General features: G+C 39.7%; 1 protein-coding gene across 2 annotated transcripts in view; it reads left to right on the forward strand.

Moving 5' to 3' along the window:
• The window catches only part of SYTL3 (synaptotagmin like 3), an 81,252-nt gene that overhangs the window by 32,930 nt on the left and 28,341 nt on the right, over window positions 1-19,981 (forward strand). For both annotated transcript variants that reach the window (XM_072643817.1, XM_072643818.1), the window contains 3 exons: window positions 8,894-8,945; window positions 10,469-10,535; window positions 13,256-13,328. In XM_072643817.1, the coding sequence (XP_072499918.1) occupies window positions 8,894-8,945; window positions 10,469-10,535; window positions 13,256-13,328 (192 nt within the window). The remainder of the gene's footprint in view (window positions 1-8,893; window positions 8,946-10,468; window positions 10,536-13,255; window positions 13,329-19,981) is intronic.

Below are 19,981 nucleotides of genomic sequence, written 5' to 3' on the forward strand. Positions count from 1 at the left end.
CCCCTGAGTAGGAGTTGTTGGGAGTGGTCTCTTTGTGGGAGAGGGCTTCTGTGCCTCCCTCTACTACTCTATTTACTTGTGAACTCTAGAGGTTGGAAAATATTAGACTTCCAATCAGTATCTTAGTAATACCCCCAGAATAGTAATGGGTGATGGTAGTATCTGTATTAAGAACTGAAGACAAATAGTTCCATGGAGGAAATGAAGCCTCAGGATCCTAAAAAGCCACATAATACCTAAGAAAAACTTCTTGAGGACCTCATTAAGAGAGGAAAGATTTCTGGCAACTGGGAGCTGGTCTTTCTACTACATGTACTCTCTAAAAAATAAACCAAATTTCCCTTAAATTCTGCATATAGTTATGGGAGACTGCCTCTGAGGGATGCTTTGTACCAATTGTTCTTACTAAATGCCCATTTGTAAAAGCTAATTCAGTCTGACTGGCTAATTTATATCAACTGATGTTCAATGTGAGAGTTACCCTGGTGGGAACTTGTGGGAGATAATATCAAACCCTCCTCTCAGGGTTACCCCTAAAACTCTGAGGGGAAGAGGCAGCAGGTGAGCTCCAGGGGTTCAATACATCGGTGCAAATAGGGGTTTAGAGTAGTATTCTTAGAACATATACTACAAAATGTATTTGTATGTGCCAATCTCCAGAATGTACTTGTTTATGCAGTCTTTCTGAATGGAAGTAGAGACACTGAACAGGAAATCCATTCCTTCCTTTAGTTTTCCTGATTTGTCCTTGGTTTTCTGTAAAGAACTTGAATTTCAGGTTTTTGTGGTTTTTAAAAAAATAGCTAATAACAATACTTAGCATTTAATTAAAAAATAGCTAGCATTTCTATAGTGATTTGAAGTTTGCAAAACGCTTTACAAATATCTCATTTTATCCTCACAACAACATTACAGATGGGTGCTATTATTATCTGCACTTTATACATGAGGAAACTGAAGTAGATAGAGGTCACACATCCAGTAAGAGTCTGGTTTGACCTCAGGTCTTCCAGATTCCAAGTCTAACCACTGTGCCAAGTAGGTATTTACAGAGTGCTTTAAGGTTTACATGGTCTTGTTTGATCCTCAAGAGAGCCCTGAGAAGTAGGTAGCATTATTGACACCTCCCATTTTATGGGTGAGAAAAGGGAAGTGGCATGTTACATTGACACTGGAGTCAAAGGGCTGGGCTTAAAATCTTGCCTTTGATACTTTCTGCAACAAGACCTTGGGTAAGGGACTTAGCCTCTTTAGTTTTGTCTATGAAATGGAGGGGTTGGACTACATGGCCTCTGAGATTTCTTCTAGATCAATGATCCTATGAAACTGATGCTCAGAGAGATTTGCCCAGTATCCCATGGCTAGCAAAAGTCAGGAGAGGGACTGAAACCCAGATCTCTCTGGCTGTGAGTTCGGAGCTTCTCTATTATGTCATTCTACCCCATTCATAAAGCTCTCTAAGGTTTAGCTAGAAATTGTATTGTGACTGTTTGGAAACATATCTCCAGCACCAATGAAGAATATGGGAGTGCCTATCATTTCAGAGGGAAGCTAGGTGGCATAATGGATAGAGTGCCAGACCTAGAGTCAGGAAGACCTGAGTTCAAATCCAGCCTCAGATGCTTACTAGCTGTGTGACCCTGAGAAGTTTCCTCACCTGTAAAATGAGCTGGGGAAGGAAATAGCAAACCACTCCAGTATCTTTGTCAAAAAACCCCCAAATGGGATAACAAAGAGTTAAACATGACTAAAATGATATTCTTTCTCTTATTAGGCTTATTAGGAGTTCTAGTTCCTTGACTAATTTACAGGGGCTTTCTAGAATCAGTGTTTTCATAATTCAAGGGCCCCTACCTAACATACTTATAGAAGAAGGACATTATTTCTAATGTAAATTACTTGCTTCCTGAAGTGTTGAGGAAATTGAAAGGAGCAAATTAACTAGTCATTAAGTAGAAGACATTCTACCTCAGGAGGATATAGATATATTTAAGTATGTGGGATGTTAATGATTTACGAGGTCACTATAATATAGTAAAATCTGTGACCTGTTCATCACCTTTCCTTGTCAATTGCATCACGACTTTCAGTGACAACGGCTATGATCCTTAGATTGTAGCATCATCAATTCAGAGCTGAAAGAAGTCTCAATGCTAATCTAATCCAGGTCTTTCATTTTACAGTTGGGGAAACTGAGGCTCGTAAAGGTTAAATGACTGCCCAAAGTCACACAGGAAAGTACCAAAGTGGCAAAGTCAGGGTTCAAACTCATTTCCACTGACTATAAATACATTCTTTTTTTCCTACTGTATTAGTAAGCAAGAATTTTACTACCTTGTGATCAATGCAATTCTCTAAATCTCAGCTACAGGAATCTGGACTTAAATATACTGTCATTTTTGTTAGTCATTATCATGATCAGTGTGACAGTTCAAATATAAACGCACACTTCCTGTTTTGACCAGTATAGTGATATCCGGGCTTACATTTTTACACAGGCTGTTGATAACCAATGAACAGCTTTGCTAAAAATTACTAACCAGCCTTTCCATTCTGTGATATCATGAAGTTAATTTTTTAAGTGTAGCCTTTCTTTCTTTGAGATTCCATCACTATTCCTAGGCTTCTGGCTGTCCTGGAGACTTTGCTGAGAAAGGAATGAAAAGTTCTCAGTTATTGCCTGTCATAGAAGTATTTCTTAGTTCTACCTCTAAGAATCTCAAGTTTCTTTCACAGAATCACAGATTTAGACTTGAAGGGGCAACAGAGGCCATACAGTCCAGTCTTCTCATATTACAGATAAGGAAACAGGCCCAGAGGTATTAAGTACTAGAGGTACTAAGGTACCTACCCTAATGTCACACAACTATTAAGTGGTACACCCAAAAATTGAATCCAGGTCCCCTTAAAAAGGGCCTTTTTAAGCCCTTCAGAACCTGTCCTCTTCTTTTCAAGTTTCCTCATACCTGATACTCCTTCACATACTCCATGATCCAGTGACTGTGGCTTCCTGAATGTTCCTTACCTGAGACACTCCATCTCTAGACTCAGGGCATTTTCACTGGATATTCCCCCATGCCCTCCCTCCTCATCTCTAGCTTCCAACTTCCCTGGCTTCCTTCAGAACCCAGCTAAAATCCCACCTCCTGCAAGAAGCCTTTCTCAATCCCCTTAATGCTAATTTTTCCTTCCTCTTTCCTTCTTATTCCCAATTTATCCTGAATATATCTTGTTTGCACAGTGTTGTCTGAACATTATCTCCTCTATTAGACTGTGAGTTCAGGGACTGTCTTTTGCCTTAGTATTGCCAGAACTTAGCATAGTAGGTGCTTAATTAATGCTTATTGACTCAAATCCAGCCCCCCCACCCCCTTTTAACAATACTATTATCACCAAAGCCATTTTCTGCTGGAGTCTTTCTTGGGCTCCTCAGCTAAAAGTGCCTGCTCCTCTCCCCAGATCACCTTCTATCTATTTGTGAAGATCTACATACATGCACAAGTTGTCCTTCCCAATTGAACATAAGCTCTTTGAAAGACAGAATTGTTTCTTTTTGGTCAATGTATCCCAAGAACTTAACACTGTAATGTTATAAGTGATGCTATAGGCACTTAATACATACTCTTAGTTGTTTAGTCTGTTTATTGCTGGGATTTTTTTCCCCAGAAGTCAGTCAGTTAAACTGAAAGAAGTCATGGCTTGATTAGACTGCGTGCATCACTGAATCTTCTAAAGATTTTTTTTCTTTTCCTCCTGATTTTGGTTCCATGGTTATTTCTATGTACATAACTCAGCAGAGTTATCATTGCCCTGAAAATTGCTTCAGCGCCCATAGATGTGTGACATTTAGGGACTTCTTGCCCTGGCATCTCTTGCCCCTCTCCTTGCAGAAGAAATTATAAGTGGTGATTGGGAAGAGCCAAGATAGTGGAGTAGAAAGACACACATATGCTAGCTCCGAACCCACAGCCCATAAAATACCTGTAAAGAAGCACTCCCAACAAATTCTGGAGCAGCAGAAGCCACAAAACAATGGAGTGGAGGAGATTTCTGTTCCAGAGAGCCCTGAAAAACTGACACGAAAGGTCTGTCACGCACCGGACCTGGAGCAGAGCCCAGCCCTGCCTTGGCTGCATGGCACCAAGGGAAGCAGATCCGACCAGGCTTCAGGAACAGAATCTCCAGTGGCTGCGCAGGTCCCTCCACCCACAGGCACCAAAGGTCAGTGAGAGAGTCTTTTTGGCTCACTGAGAGGGGAGCGGGGGGTGTGCCCATGACTCAGGCCCCCTCGGGAGACAGCAGCGGAGGCAGCAGCAGAAAGGGGCTCCCAAAGCAGGCAGGGGCTCAGATCCATTGTGGAAGGTCTCCCCATAAACCCCCTGAGGGAACTGAGCCCCATGTGGTGGCCATGCCCCCACCTGAGCAGCTGATAATCGCACACTGAATAGCAGCCCCGCCCCCGCCAAAAGCCTTGAGGCTGGGAAGCAGCATTTGAATCTCAGACCCCAAATGCTAGCTGGGCAGAACTGGAGGCATGGTAGGTGTGGAGAGGAAACTCAGAAGTCAAGTAACTGGCTGGGAAAATGCCCAGAAAAGGAAAAAAAAATAAGACTATAGAAGGTTACTTTCTTGGTGAATAGATATCTCCTCCCATCCTTTCTGATGAGGAAGAACAATGCTTACCATCAGGGAAAGACATAAACATCAAGGCTTCTGTATCCCAAACATCCAAAATAAATATTCAATGGGCTCAGGCCATGGAAGAGCTCAAAAAGGATTTTGAAAATCAAGTTAGAGAGGTGGAGGAAAAACTGGGAAGAGAAATGAGAGAGATGCAAGAAAAGCATGAAAAGCAAGTCAACACCTTGCTAAAGGAGACCCAAAATAATGCTGAAGAAAATAACACCTTGAAAAATAGGCTAACTCAATTGGCAAAAGAGGTTCAAAAAGCCAATGAGGAGAAGAATGCTTTCAAAAACAGAATTAGCCAAATGGAAAAGGAGGTTCAAAAGCTCACTGAAGAAAATAGTTTTTTCAAAATTAGAATGGAACAGATGGAGGCTAATGACTTTATGGGAAACCAAGAAATCACAAAACAAAACCAAAAGAATGAAAAAATGGAAGATAATGTGAAATATCTCATTGGAAAAACAACTGACCTGGTAAATAGATCCAGGAGAGACAATTTAAAAATTATGGCACTACCTGAAAGCCATGATCAAAAAAAGAGCCTAGACATCATCTTTCATGAAATTATCAAGGAAAACTGCCCTGATATTCTAGAACCAGAGGGCAAAATAAGTATTCAAGGAATCCACCAATCATTGCCTGAAAGAGATCCAAAAAGAGAAACTCCTAGGAACATTGTGGCCAAATTCCAGAGTTCCCTGGTCAAGGAGAAAATATTGCAAGCAGCTAGAAAGAAACAATTCAAGTATTGTGGAAATACAATCAGGATAACACAAGATCTAGCAGCCTCTACATTAAGGGATCGAAGGGCATGGAATAGGATATTCCAGAAGTCAAAGGAACTAGGACTAAAACCAAGAATCACCTACCCAGCAAAACTGAGTATAATACTTCAGGGGAAAAAATGGTCATTCAATGAAATAGAGGATTTTCAAGCATTCTTGATGAAAAGACCAGAGCTGAAAAGCAAATTTGACTTTCAAACACAAGTATGAAGAGAAGCATGGAAAGGTAAACAGCAAAGAGAAGTCATAAGGGACTTACTAAAGTTGAACTATTTACATTCCTACATGGAAAGACAATATTTGTAACTCTTGAAACTTTTCAGTATCTGGGTAGTTGGTGGGATTACACACACACACACACACTCACACACGCACACACGCGCACACACACACACACAGACAGAGAGCACAGAGTGAATTGAACAGGATGGGATCATATCTTTAAAAAATGAAATTAAGCGGTGAAAGAGAAATATATTGGGAGGAGAAAGGGAGAAATGGAATGGGGCAAATTATCTCTCATAAAAGAGGCAAGCAAAAGACTTCTTAGTGGAGGGAAAAAGAGGGGAGGTGAGAGAAAAACATGAAGTTTACTCTCATCACATTCGACTAAAGGAAGGAATAAAATGCATACTCATTTTGGTATGAAAACCTATCTTACAATACAGGAAAGTGGGGGATAAGGGGATAAGCAGGGTGGGGGAGGGCAATGGGAGGAGGGAGCAATTTGAAGTCAACACTCTTGGGGAGGGACAGGATCAAAAGAGAGAACAGAAGCAATGGGGGGCAGAATAGGATGGAGGGAAATATAGTTAGTCTTACACAACACGACTATTATGAAAGTCATTTGCAAAACTACACAGATATGGCCTATATTGAATTGCTTGCCTTCCCAAGGGAATGGGTGGGGAGGGAGGGATGAAGAGAAGTTGGAACTCAAAGTTTTAGGAACAACTGTCGAGTACTGTTCTTGCTACTAGGCAATAAGAAATACAGGTAATGGGGTATAGAAAGTTATCTGGCCCTACAGGACAAAAGAGAAGATGGGGACAAGGGAAGGGAGGGATAATAGAAGAGAGGGCAGATTGGTGATAGGGGCAATTAGAATGCTCAGTGTTTTGGGGTGGGGGGAGGGGACAAATGGGGAGAAAATTTGGAACCCAAAATTTTGTGAAAATGAATGTTAAAAGTTAAATAAATAAATTTAAAAAAAAAAGAAATTATAAGTGGTGCCGATAAAATTCTCAAGAAACTTGATGTGATAGCTGCAAAGAGGTAGCTTCCCATAGCAAATAGTGTTGACTTATGACTCAGGAAGACCTGGGTTCAAATCCTTCCTCTGACACTATTTGAGTGACCCCAGGCAAGTCACAATCTCTCAGCTTCATTTTCCTCATCTGTAAAAAGGAGGTAGCAACATCTACCTCACAAGGTTATTGTGAGAGTCAAATGACATAACGTATGCAAAGTACTTGGAGAATCTTAGAAATCTATGGAAAAATTTGCTATTATTATTAAGCCTTAGGTTTCTCGGTTAAACTGGGAGTTATTGTTTTATAGATCCTAACCACTGGAATTTGATGCCCACTTGTACTGGCAACAGATTCTTGTCTGCCAACCTTGCAAAGGACATGCTTGGTTTGGTTTTCAAGATCCTTGTCATTCATGGCATAGGTAACCTGAAAAGGATATCTGCTGCTCAAATATGGAGCAGATTACTTCCTTCTAAATGTGTAGGATGTAAATTCAAGTCAATTCAGTGAAACAAACATTTATTAAGTCTTTACTATTTGTAAAACATTGTCTAGGTCCTGCACTCATCTCACAGGAAATGAGATTTGGCACCTTCAGTTCAATGCTGATGCCTTTGTTTTGGAGGTGGGGTGAGCCCAAAGGGGACCTTGAGAAATATACTTGCCCCAGGAAAAAGAAATCTGAATTAAAACTCTGACCTTTCATGAATATCAGTAAGGCTTTCAATATGCAGGCATTTTGACATCCATTGCACTGCTCAGCCCACCTGAGCAAATTCCATTTAAAATGAGAAGGTGCTCTCCCAGAGATCTTCTACACGAGTGACAGTACAGACACAGATACTGTTCACAAACTTGATTTCCATGACCACTGGCAGAAAGTTCTCCACTCTTCTTGCCCCACAACCTTTACAGAAATAAAAGCAAAAATCCTTTTTCTCAAAAAACAAGAACAAAAACAAACCTAGAGTGGGCAGTTGGGTCATGTGATTTAATCCAAGAAGGGAACTCCTGGTGTGGAAAATCCCTCTACTGATACATATTGACTACTCAACTGTAATTTATAATCTCAGAGAATTCAGTGGATTCCTGAGAGGTTAAGTTACTTGCTTATTATATATTAGAGGTTACACTTGAAATCAAGTCTTTCTGATCTGAAGACCAAACTGTTATCTACCCATAACAGGCTACCTTTCAACTAAAAATATGCAAGTTCAGTTATTCTTCAGGGCAGCTAGGTGACTCAGTGGATAGCATACTGGGCTTGAAGTTAGGGAGACTTGTCTTCCTGAGTTTAGATCTGGCCTTAGATACTTACTAGCTGTGTGACTGGGGCAAGTCGCTTAACCCTGTTTACCAGTTTCCTCATCTGTAAAATAAGCTGGAGAAGGAAATGGCAAACCACTCCAATATCTTTTCCAGGAAAACTCCAAATGGGGGTCACAAAGAGTCAGACATCACTGAAATGTCTGGACAAAATAGTATTCCTTGAAAAAATATAATTTCTGTAAAGGCATGTCAATCTACTCTTTTATAACTCCATTTGCCACTTTCTAAAACAAAATAGACCCCCCCCCACCCCCAAACATGAATTCTCCATTGGAATTTAAGCTCTGCAAGGGCCAGAACTGGCTTTCCTTTTGTATTTCTATCTTTAGCATTTAGTATAATGCTTGGCACATAGTAGGGTGCTTAATAAATGATTTTTTAAAAATTTAGTCATTCAATGAAGACATTTTTAGGATGTGATGCATCAAGCTTGCTGGTCCCTGAAATCATTTCAGTGGATCCAAGAGGTCAAAACAATTTTCATATTACTACTAAAGTGTACACATTTCTAATACAGTAAATATCAATGAATATGGCCACATAAGCAAAAACTTCCCAAGGTCTTCAATAATTTTTCAAAGTGCAAAGGGGTCCTGAGACCAAAGAGTTTGAGAACTACTGTCTCCACTCTCCTCACCTAACCTCAAATAAAGTTTACTTTTCTTGTTCCCAGCAATTAGGGTTGAAAGATATCCTTTTGATCTGATCCTACTTGACTTTTAATCATTAGAATCAATATCAGGAAAATAATAATTTTTAATTTATGACTTCCTGTATTTGCATCTTCCAAATTATTTCCACGCTAATAAATGACCTCTATTCTCTATCTCTTCTCAGGCAAACATGAAACAGCTGGCGCAAAGCTCTTGAAATCTTATCAGAAACTAAGGTTAGTATGGTAGAAAGGACAAGTTGTCCTAGGACACCAAAGTACAAAGAAGCTTATAGGACATCAGAAGAAACTTTTAAACTTCTTGATTTTTAGATGTCAGAGCTTTGAAATTAAATTCTTTATGCTGAGGTCTTTGGAAAAAAAGATTCAAACCTAGTTTCCTATATGTTCTTGAATATTCTATAGTAGACTTTTTTTAAGCTAAGTATTTACTTTGTATTAAATTTCTCTGAAGTTTAATGATCTGGAAAATGGGTGGGCAATGAGAGAGGGTTGGATTATAGATGGCTGAGTTCTGACATTCTAAGACTCTATCTATGGTCCTATGCAGAGCTGTCACTAGGCACTGTTGTACTTAGGGCAAGCGGTATATGATCAACAAATCACTTGACAAGCATTTAAATGCCTACTATGCACTGGGTCCTGTAAATTTTCCTGAAATTTAGTGATATGGGAGTATTGAGTGATGCAGGTTCATGATTGTGAATTCTCATTCAGATTACACATTAATATTAGAATTCTAGATACACCAATTGTCTCAGTTGACACAAGAATTTTTAATATAATTTTTAATTATTTTGCCATAACTTACTATAATTTCTGCTATCTATACAAAAGAGTTTTAAATACAATAAATAAATATAAATAAATAATTAAAAGCAAACATTATCATTTTATTTTGGGAAAAAAATTTTCATCCTGCTATCTCTGTTATGTTCAGATATACTATCTCAGTTGATGCAGTTTGGTCCTCTGAGGCATTCTTAAATTCTGGTCCACATGGAGCTAAAACAAGAACAATGGAGAAAGCTTATATAGCAAAGTGGTCTTCTCTATTTTCCCTTTTGTATAAATGCTTGGAAACTTAGCTTTCCTGAAGCTGGCCATCAGTACCACTCATTGCTGCATTTACTTGATTCAAGTTTTACTGTGATTTTCTGATGAACCAAAATTGCTTGGCCTGAGTTTAGATTTATCATTAGTAGGATTTTTCCATCTTTATTTTCTTAGACTTTTCTTAGCAAGTGACCTCTGAGCATTTAGCCCCTTCTCAGTTGATGCTTTTTTGTAACACTCTCCCTCCCAAACTCTGAGTCCATTTTCTGAAAGACATCTCCTTAGGAAGAACACACAGACTCAGAAAGCTGGCTGTGACTTGTATGGCCAAGGGGAAAGAGCCTTGCTAGCAATTCTACTCTTCAGCTTTAAAATTTTATCTCAAGAGATCTGATTGGTTCTAGAGTGTGATTAAAGATGTGAAATACTCACATAATGGAGAATGAAAAACTTCCTTTCTCTATAGAATCCATAGTGATATTAATTATGGTGAATTATTAGACTTGATATAAAATAAGACTAAAGTACTTCCAGGCTTTGAAGAGTATAAAACTCAAAGAAAAGTAGAGAAAACTGACATTCTTGGTGATGTTCTGATAGTGTATTTTGATCTTTTCCCCATACCTCCCCTTTTCTTGATTTTGTATATGGTTCCTTACTTTTGTGTATTTCCTTGACCGCAGCAAAATTTCCGTGGTTCCTCCCACTCCACCTCCTGTCAGCGAGAGTCACTGTGGATCCAACACAGGGGTAATGTATCTGTGTGCATTGTCTGCTTCTGTGGGGAAGGAGTGACAGAAAAAGAGGAAGGGATGAGTACAGCATCCCTGAGGGACCTAGAAAAGGGTCCTAACTTATACTGGTCTTAGTCACAAGAACATGCAGCTCCTAAAGACCTAATTTAGCATGTTTCCAAATGATGATGTCTGGAGTAAATTTAGTCAAGGTGCCGTTGTCTTTCAGTTTACCTTAATTTTATTATGTGGCATGGCTCTTCCTCAAGTTTGGACTTCTGCTAGCATCCTGAGGTCCCATGGCCAAGCCCATGACATTTTTTTAATGGTCTTTTCAGTCAGGCTCTCTCCCTTTCATTTCATATGTTTGGTCACACATCTGTGTGTAACTGCTCTGTTTGGTGTGAGCATCGGATGTGTTGGCATGTGTCTGGGTGTCTAAGTAACTTCTTTAGACCATATTGTAATCACCTGTGAAATGAGTGGGCCGTGAGGAAGAGTTAGATTATATAATGACCAAAGTTCCTTAATGCTCTAACATTCTGTGAATCTATGTCCTATGCACAGCTGGCACTGGTCATGTTTTTGTTCACAAAGTAAGTGCACTCAAGTGTCTTCTATGTGCCAGACACTATGGCGGAACCCTCAGTGCAGGTGGGATAGGGTGGAAAAACCCCAAGGACACCACAAGGCCACTGCTGGGGAGGAAGGGTATAGTGAGCCCTAGAAGAGTTCACCTGTGGAGGAAGTACGTCCCATCTGGTAGCTTCCTAGTTTGTTCACTCTTGCTAATTAGGTGCTAAACTCTGCTGTTTTTCCATTGTGGAAATATAGTGATGTCAGCACCTTTTAAATTTTGGCCTGTGGGTACCAGCTTCAGTTGTCTCATACTGCTCATAGCTGTGGTCTTATGTATATTAGTATAGGAATGTATATGTCCTGTAACCATATCTGTTTAGGAATGGGAAAATATGTCCATGGAAATGTGCATGTACCCATGTGTTGGCATGTTGGCAGAAAGCTATGCCTATGCTCCTGGGTGTGAATGGGTATATGAAATCTATAATGTAGGTGTGCATAATAGGAAACACGGAGAGAGGGAAAAGAATGAATCTCTGTGCATTCTGATGGCTAATTTCAAGCTGGGATACAAATGCCACCTTAAATTCTGTTCCCTTCTCTTAAGTTTTTAAGTTCTCTGTACCATTCTTATATAAATGTGAACCTTCATGGGAAAATGCTCTATCTTTTTATTGTACTCCCCCTTCCTTTACTTTTTTTTAAGGGGAAATATATTTTTTATTATTTTATTTTTTTTTAATGTTCTACAATTACTACCATAAAACTTAGATTTTTACCCCCCCACAACTACCCCCTACCACCCACCTCCCTCCCCAAGACAGCGTACAATTCTGTATAGGATCTACATATACTTTCCTATTGAATATGTTTTCACTATAGTCATGCTGTGTAGATGAACTAAAAGAAATGGAAGAGAAATCATATAACAAATCAAAACATAATACACACACACACACACACACACACACACACACACACACACACACACAAACATGATCTGCTACATTCTTCGAATGAATTCCATAGTTCTTTCTCTGAGTGTGGAAGGCATTTTGCCTTAGAAAACCATTGGGAATGGTTTTTTTTTTTTTTAAATTCTTGCATTATGACGAAGCTCCAAGTCTACCAGAAAAAACTCTCGCACACTGTGGTCGTTGCTGTGCACAAAGTTCTCCTGGTTCTACTCCTTTCACTCAGCATCAGATCATATAAGTCCTTCCAGGCCTCTCTGAAGTCTTCTTGTTCATCATTTCTTATGGTGCAATAGTACTCCATTACATTCATATACCATAATTTATTCAGCCATTCCCCTTGGACATCCCCTTGACTTCCAGTTTTTGGCCACCACAAAGAGAGCTGCTATAAATATTTTTGTACATGTGGGACCCTTTCCCATTTTTACGATCTCTTGGGGATACAGTCCTAGTAGCGATATTGCTGGGTCAAAAGGTATGCACATTTTTGTAGCCCTTTGGGCATAGTTCCAAATTGCTCTCCAGAATGGTTGGATGAGCTCACAGCTCCACCAGCAATCAATTAGTGTTTCATCTCTCCCACATCCTCTCCAACATTTATCATTTTCCTATTCTGTCATGTTTGCCAATCTTATAGGTGTGATGTGGTACCTCAGAGTTGTTTTGATTTGCATCTCTCTAATCAAAAGTGATTTATCCTTACTATTTCTTAGGGGTGGGGAGGAAATATTCAGTGGCTGCCAACCTGCTTAACGAGGCTCTTCTGTAGCCTTTATCCCATAACAGTGTTATTTTCAATAGCAGAGTGGGAAGGTTGGGGACAGGAGGAGGAGAAGGCAAGGCTGTAGGAGAGGAAGGAGAGGACAGCAAGCCCACCCACAAATGGGTAAGGAGCGCTCTCTGGGCCAATGAAAAGTTGGCGCTTTTTCTTCTGAGGACTCACTTTTTATACTGCTTGCTCTCTTTCTATACAATTGACAAACTCACCCTCTTGTAATTAATTAGGCATTAATAGGCAGTGGAGGATAAGGTTCTTTTACTTATGTAAAGCAGTGTGCTAGTCCACACACAGACACACACACACAGACACACACACACACATACACCTCTGTGCATTTTAGTTGGGGGTTTAGAGGCTTTTGGGCCAGACATAACTCTTCCTCTCTCTGTTTTAATACAGGAACTTGGTCAGCTTAAAGGATTTAATAAATCGATGGAAAATTTGTTTCTATCTCTTACTACACACATAAAAAGTAAGTGAATGCCCCTTGACTTGTTCTTAATAGGTCTAAGCAAGATCACTGATCAATTATGATTTGATTGACAAACCTTGATGAACATTTATCAGGTGCCTTGTTTGTACCTTCTTTGTGCAAGGTTATGGAAAAAACAAACAAAGCAATCTCTCCCCTCAAGATGCTTCCATTTTACTGAATGGGAACATTCTGGACCACTGCCATAGGCCAGGACCTCCCTTTGTGTCAAGCAGCAATTGGAACTTTCCCCATCAAACAGTCAATCAGAAGTCCTTATTAAGTCCGTATTATGTACTGGAAATACAACGAAAAAATGAAATAGCTCCCCCTCTTCTCAAGGGGTTTACATGCACCAAAGCTAGCTGCCAAGGGAAGCAGGATTATGGATTCATCCGTACTCCATTTTACGTCTTAATAGGGGCAGGCTAGTCACCCTAACCAAAGTATTACAAATCCTGCTCTACACTGATTTGATTCATTTAGATTCTCCATTGCCCCACCCCTTCCATTCCCCACCCCAAGATATTATAACTGCCCTTCAACTCTAGTGAGGTTTGAGGAAACTACCTGGCAGCAGATTCTATGGTTTATTTGGATTATTCTGTGGGTTATTTTAGACTGTTGTAAGTGCAGAACAAAACAAGAAGCCTGCCCAATTGAACTTATTGAATACAAAAACAGAAGCCTTCAGATCTCCTTTGACTCAGTATTTTGTTTGATTTTGTTCCATTGTTTCCCTAGCCATGCTTCCTCCTGAGCTCAGAAAAGTTGTTGCTTTCAGCAATGCCAGGTTGCAAACTAAGAGTGCTTGCCAAACTATCCCTATAATATCTTATCACCTTCTGGGCCAATCTATTTTTTTTCCCCGTCCATTTGCCTAAAAATATAAACCTCCCTGAGCATCACCTGTATTCAGGGATGTGCTGGTAAATGACTCTTTGAGGGAAAATTAAAGATGTGCCCATGACACACTTTGAACATTTTCTCCATCATGTTCTTAAGCCTAGAGTTAGACAATCAACAGCCAACCCATTGAGCCCTGATTTGTTGGACTTTTCCATTTTCTGAGGTGTAGACGCTCATTTTGGAAATTTAACAGTTGACCTATATCTTTTGCCTTCTCTGAGGCTAAGTCTAGACTAGGTCTTCAGAGCTTGTATTTACCTAGTCAGAGGCTTTGTGTTTCTTGGATCCTCCTTCAGTGTGTTTGTATTTGTGCATTTTAGTAACCTGTTTTCTACAATTCCACATGGAGTCTTCCAGTATAGTTCATATCTAGGCTCTGGGATAGTCCTTAATTAGCCATTTTCCTTCCTAACAATCCATGCTTCCTCTGGCTCTTAGCCAGAATTTGAACTAAGCCTAGTTATTCTGATGGGCAGACATAGGTACTATCCCCTGAAATAGTGTGTAGCAGGCATTTCCTTTATATCAAGAGGGGGAGGAGCAGCATTTTGCTCTGTTTGCTTGCTGGTATGGGGTTAAATTTTTTTTTAAATGCCTTGCTTGCCCTGCCAGGCTCTTTGTCAGTCTCCATACTCAGGAAGAGAAAGAGAGACTGATGACTTTGAGCAACTCAGCCTCACTTTAATCTAATCCATGGTCAAGTCAAGAGACCACTTCTTGGTGGTATCGGTCCTCTTCAAAAACGAAGGATGAATGACAACTGTGTGTATACATCAGGTAGATTCTCAGCCCTTCCCCCGCAAAAAGTGAAGGCTTCATTAGTCTGGTCCTGTCGCTTCCAGTTTATCTAATAGTCCCCCTTCTGTCACCTTGTCTACCACCAACGGATGGGTACAGTCTCCAAAGACAGGACCTGGGTTCAAATATTGCTTCTGATACTTACCAGTTGTGTGTCTATGGGAAAGAAACTCAATCTCTCTCTGCTTCAATTTTCTCATTTAAAAAAAAAAAAAAGAGTTGGATTAGATGACCCTTTTGGTCCTTGATCTGAAATCTTCTATTGACCTTTCTAGTGACCTATTGCTTCCCTATACAACCCACACTGAACATTTCAGCAAAACTACCCCTCCCTCACCCCATGGTCCTTCTATTCATCTTGAGCCGTAGAAACACACACACACACACACACACACACACACACACACACACACACACACACACACACACACACACACACCCCCGAGGGATCTTATGATTTTTTCATAAGCACATGCAAACAGATATTCTCAAATACCCTGGTACACACATATATATGTATGTGTGTGTGTGTGTGTATATATATATATATATATATGCTTGCACATAGAAACAGATTTTAAACTCCTAACCTGATCCAGAGACAGCATGGTAGAGTGGAAGGAAGTATTACTCTTGAAGCTAATGAGAGGTAGCAATGTAGTATAGTACATGGAGAGCTGGACTTGGAACCAGGAAGACTTGTGTTCAAATCTACCTCTGCTACTTACTACCTGTGTGACCAGTGGCTACATATCAGGGTGTCAGTTTCCTCATCTATAAAATGGGAGGTTTGAATTATCTCTGGATTTTTGTGTCATGGACCCCTTTGATAGTCTGGTAAAAGCTTATGGACCCCATTGCAGAATAATGCTTTTAAATACTTAAAATATATAGGATTACAAAGGAAACAAGTTATAATGAAATATATGTATCAGAATATTTTTTTTAAAACCCTAAACACCTGAATTCAAGAATTCCAAATTAAGAACCTCTGGATTAAATGGCTCTTTACTAAGATCCTTTCTAACTCTAAATCTCTGAGTCACAGGACCTGAGTTCAGATCCCAGATCTGCCACTATATGACCTAAGACAAGTCATTGCCTATCTCTTGGTTTCTTATTTGTAAAATGAGGGGACTGGACTGGATGACCTCTGACCGTCTAGTTTTGATTAGAGATCCCTATATGCTCATTGTGCACTCACACACTCATAAATGCACACATGGGTACATACATGTGTGTATCTTCATAAACATATATATGTATACACACAGAGATATATTTTTTTCTCTGTATTTTAAAATCCCTACGTTGAAAATGCAGTGGGGGAAAGGGTCAATCCCAGAGAAATGTTGTGAGAAGCTCAGTGATATTATATTCATCATCATAAAGGGTTTGAAAACAGAAGCTTAGACTAGGTCAGTCCCTCACTAGTTAACAATGTGTTTGAAGCTGATGATCTCCTAGGGTCCTTCTGGATCTAAACCTGTATGAAGCTAGGAGGTACGGGTTAGGAATTATTTAGGTCACTATGGCTTCAGTCCGGTAGGGGTCATAGCAAGGAAAGAAAGAAGGAATGAAGGAGCAAATGTTTTCCAGTCTTCAAGAGCGTTTTTGTGTCTAAGACATTTGAGCTGGAGTGATTCATTGTTGATCTCAATACACATTCCCTGGCCCTATCATTCATTAGTTGTATAACTTTGGGTAATTCAGGTCCCCCTTCAAGCTACTTTCCCCATGTGTACAAATAATGGAATTAGATGATGTAACATCTTACCTTTCCCTCCAGTTCTTACTTCTTATTATGTCTGGGTCAGTCTGTAGTCTAAAAGGCAATAACTAATTCACATTCACAGAAAGGCAGTGTAGCTATCTTAGAGTCAAAAGATTCCCAAGAGTCCCCACTTTGGTACTTAATTAGCTATGTAACCCTGGGGGAGAGAAATCATAGGATCATAGATTTAGAAGTGAATGAACCTTAAAGATAATAGAGTCCACTTCTCTTCACTTTATAGACAAGGAAATTGAGGCACATAGAATGTCACACAGCTAGTAGGTGTCTGAGGGGGTGGGAATTTGAACCCAGGTCTTATTGACTCTAGCTCCAGCACTTGGTCCACTACTCCCTATATCTCTGCACTTCTTTCTTCCTTTGTAGAGAAGGGTAATAATCTTTAAATTACCTGCCTTTAAGAAAATTTCATGATAAATATAAGTTACCAATTCCTAGGAATATTGTAGCCAAATTCCAGAGTTATCAGGTCAAGGAGAAAATATTGCGAGCAGCTAGAAAGAAACAATTTGAGTATTGTGGAAATACAATCAGGATAACACAAGATCTAGCAGCTTCTACATTAAGGGATCGAAGGGCATGGAATATGATATTCCAGAAGTCAAAGGAACTGGGACTAAAACTAAGAATCACCTACCCAGCAAAACTGAGTATAATGCTTCAGGGGAAAAAATGGTCTTTCAATGAAATAGAGGACTTTCAAGCATTCTTGATGAAAAGACCAGAGCTGAAAAGAAAATTTGACTTTCAAAAACATGAAGAGAAGCATGAAAAGGTAAACAAGAAAGACAAATCATAAGGTTGAACTATTTACATTCCTACATGGAAAGACAATATTTGTAACTCTTGAAACTTTTTTCAGTATCTGGGTAGTTGGTGGAATTGCACACACACACACACACACACACACACACATACACACATATAAAGAAAGAGACAGAGACAGAGAGCACAGGGTGAGTTGAATAGGAAGAGATCATATCTTAAAAAAATAAAATTAAGGGGTGAGAGAGGAATATATTGAGAGGAGAAAGGGAGAAATGGAATGGGACAAATTATCTCTCATAAAAGAGGCAAGAAAAGACTTTTCAATGGAGGGAAAAAGGGGGGAGGTAAGAGGGAATACTTGAAGCTTACTCTCATCACATTTGACTCAAGGAAGGAATAAAATGCACACTCATTTTGATAAGAAAGCCTATATTACAATACCGGAAAGTGGGGGAGAAGGGGATAAGCAGGGTGGGAGGGGATGATGGAAGGGAGGGCAATGGGAGGGGGGAGCAATTAGAAGTCAACACTCTTGGGGAGGGACAAAGTCAAAAAAGGGAATAGAAGAAATGGGGGGCAGGATAGGATGGAGGGAAATATAGTCAGTCTTTTACAACATGACTATTATGGAAGTCATTTGCAAAACTACACATATATAGCCTATATTGAATTGCTTACCTTCCCAGTGGGGATAGGTGGGGAGGGAGGAAGGAAGAGAAGTTGAAACTCAAAGTTTTAGGAATAACTGTTGAGTATTGTTCTTGCATACAACTGGGAAATAAGAAATACAGGTAAGGGGGTATAGAAATTTATCTTGCCGTACAGGACAAAAGAGAAGATGGTGATAAGAAGGGAAGGGAGGGATGTTAGTAGGGAGGGCAGATTGGTGGTAGGGGTAATTAGAATACTCGGGGCATTTTGGGGTGGGGGGAGGAGAGAGATGAGGAGAAAATTTGGAACTCAAAGTTTTGTGGAAATGATTGTTGAAAACTTAAATATATTTTTACAAAAAGACAAAAAATAGAATTAAGAGGATTTGAGGAAGGCTTAGTTATAAAACCTAACTGAACAAAAAAAGGGGGGGAGAATAATTACCACACTATAGAAATTTAGGCTTCATTGGAGGTAGCTGAATCTAAGATGGCTATCCAAATCCAAATGACTGTTCAGAAATAAATAAATAAATGATGGTTTTTAAAAAAATAAATATAAGTTATCTGGAGTATGGGAAATGCCTTCATCCATTTGGTCAGTATCCAACTTGTCATTATTAAGCTTTTTTATATTTTTAATGTTTTTTCTTTGATACTGATAGTATTCCAGTAGCATTATGGGGAGCAGATAAAATTGTTTTGGTGAAGATGGAAGTGTATGTATATGATGGAAAGACAAAAGGGAAAGTGAGGGGGAATGGTGGGGCTGTAAGGAAAGAGGAGGGTATTCCTCGGGATATTGAGTTGGGTGCATCCATTAGAGGGCAGTGTCCTCTCACTTGAGAGAGGACTGAGCCACTTTGGTAAAACCCCATCAGCACTAAGGCTTTTTCAGAGCCACTTGGCACCCTCGCCCATAGGACTCTGTGATATTCCCAGTTCCAAGCACTTTTGACTCATTGGGAGCAAAATAGTGAAGTATTTCATGAAGAAATCTAGGGGGTTTTTTTGTTTTTTGTTTTTTTTAATAGTAGTAAATCTCCAGGAGAGTTTCCATTTGATTGCCCTTCTTGGAAAAAAGGAAGGAGAATATAATGGCAACTCTTGATTGCTTCGGAAACAGCCTGCTCCTTCCTTAGTCTCATTCCTCCCTTTTGATAGACCATGGACTTGCTATGATGGTGTGCCAAATTTGTTGTAGCATCAGTTGTTCAGGGGAACTCTCTAATGATAGAAGTTGCCACAAAGTGAAGGGAGTATCTTCACCTGGAAGTTACTTCTACTTAGTCAGAGGTCTGGTCCCTCTTAGTTATTTCTGCCTTCTCCCTATCCATTGTTTAGGGAGGCTTTTTCCTTCAGATGAAATCAGTGTTAAAAACCAGAGGATTAGGGGTTGGACAAAACAATTGAATTAGAGATAATATTGGACCAGGGCTTAGAAATGAAAGCTCAGGTCCTCGTCACCTTAAATTGAAAATCACCCTAAGATAAGACACATTTCTAATTGATATTTTGGGGCAGGGTGGGAGGAGGGCTGCCAGGCTGAGAAGCACTAATGTATTAGGCAAATGATGAAACGACTTACTGAGGGTTGTGACAGAATGGCTTTTTCTTGATAAGATAGACTGTTACCTGCTAGTCCTATCGGAGTCAATACTAGGTACAGAGAAGGTATTCATTAAATATTAAGTGAACTGGTATTTAGTCAAATGTTGTATGAATGATTGTGAGGC

The sequence above is a fragment of the Notamacropus eugenii genome, chromosome 2, assembly GCF_028372415.1.
Source record: "Notamacropus eugenii isolate mMacEug1 chromosome 2, mMacEug1.pri_v2, whole genome shotgun sequence".
Classification (NCBI taxonomy): Eukaryota; Metazoa; Chordata; class Mammalia; order Diprotodontia; family Macropodidae; genus Notamacropus; species Notamacropus eugenii.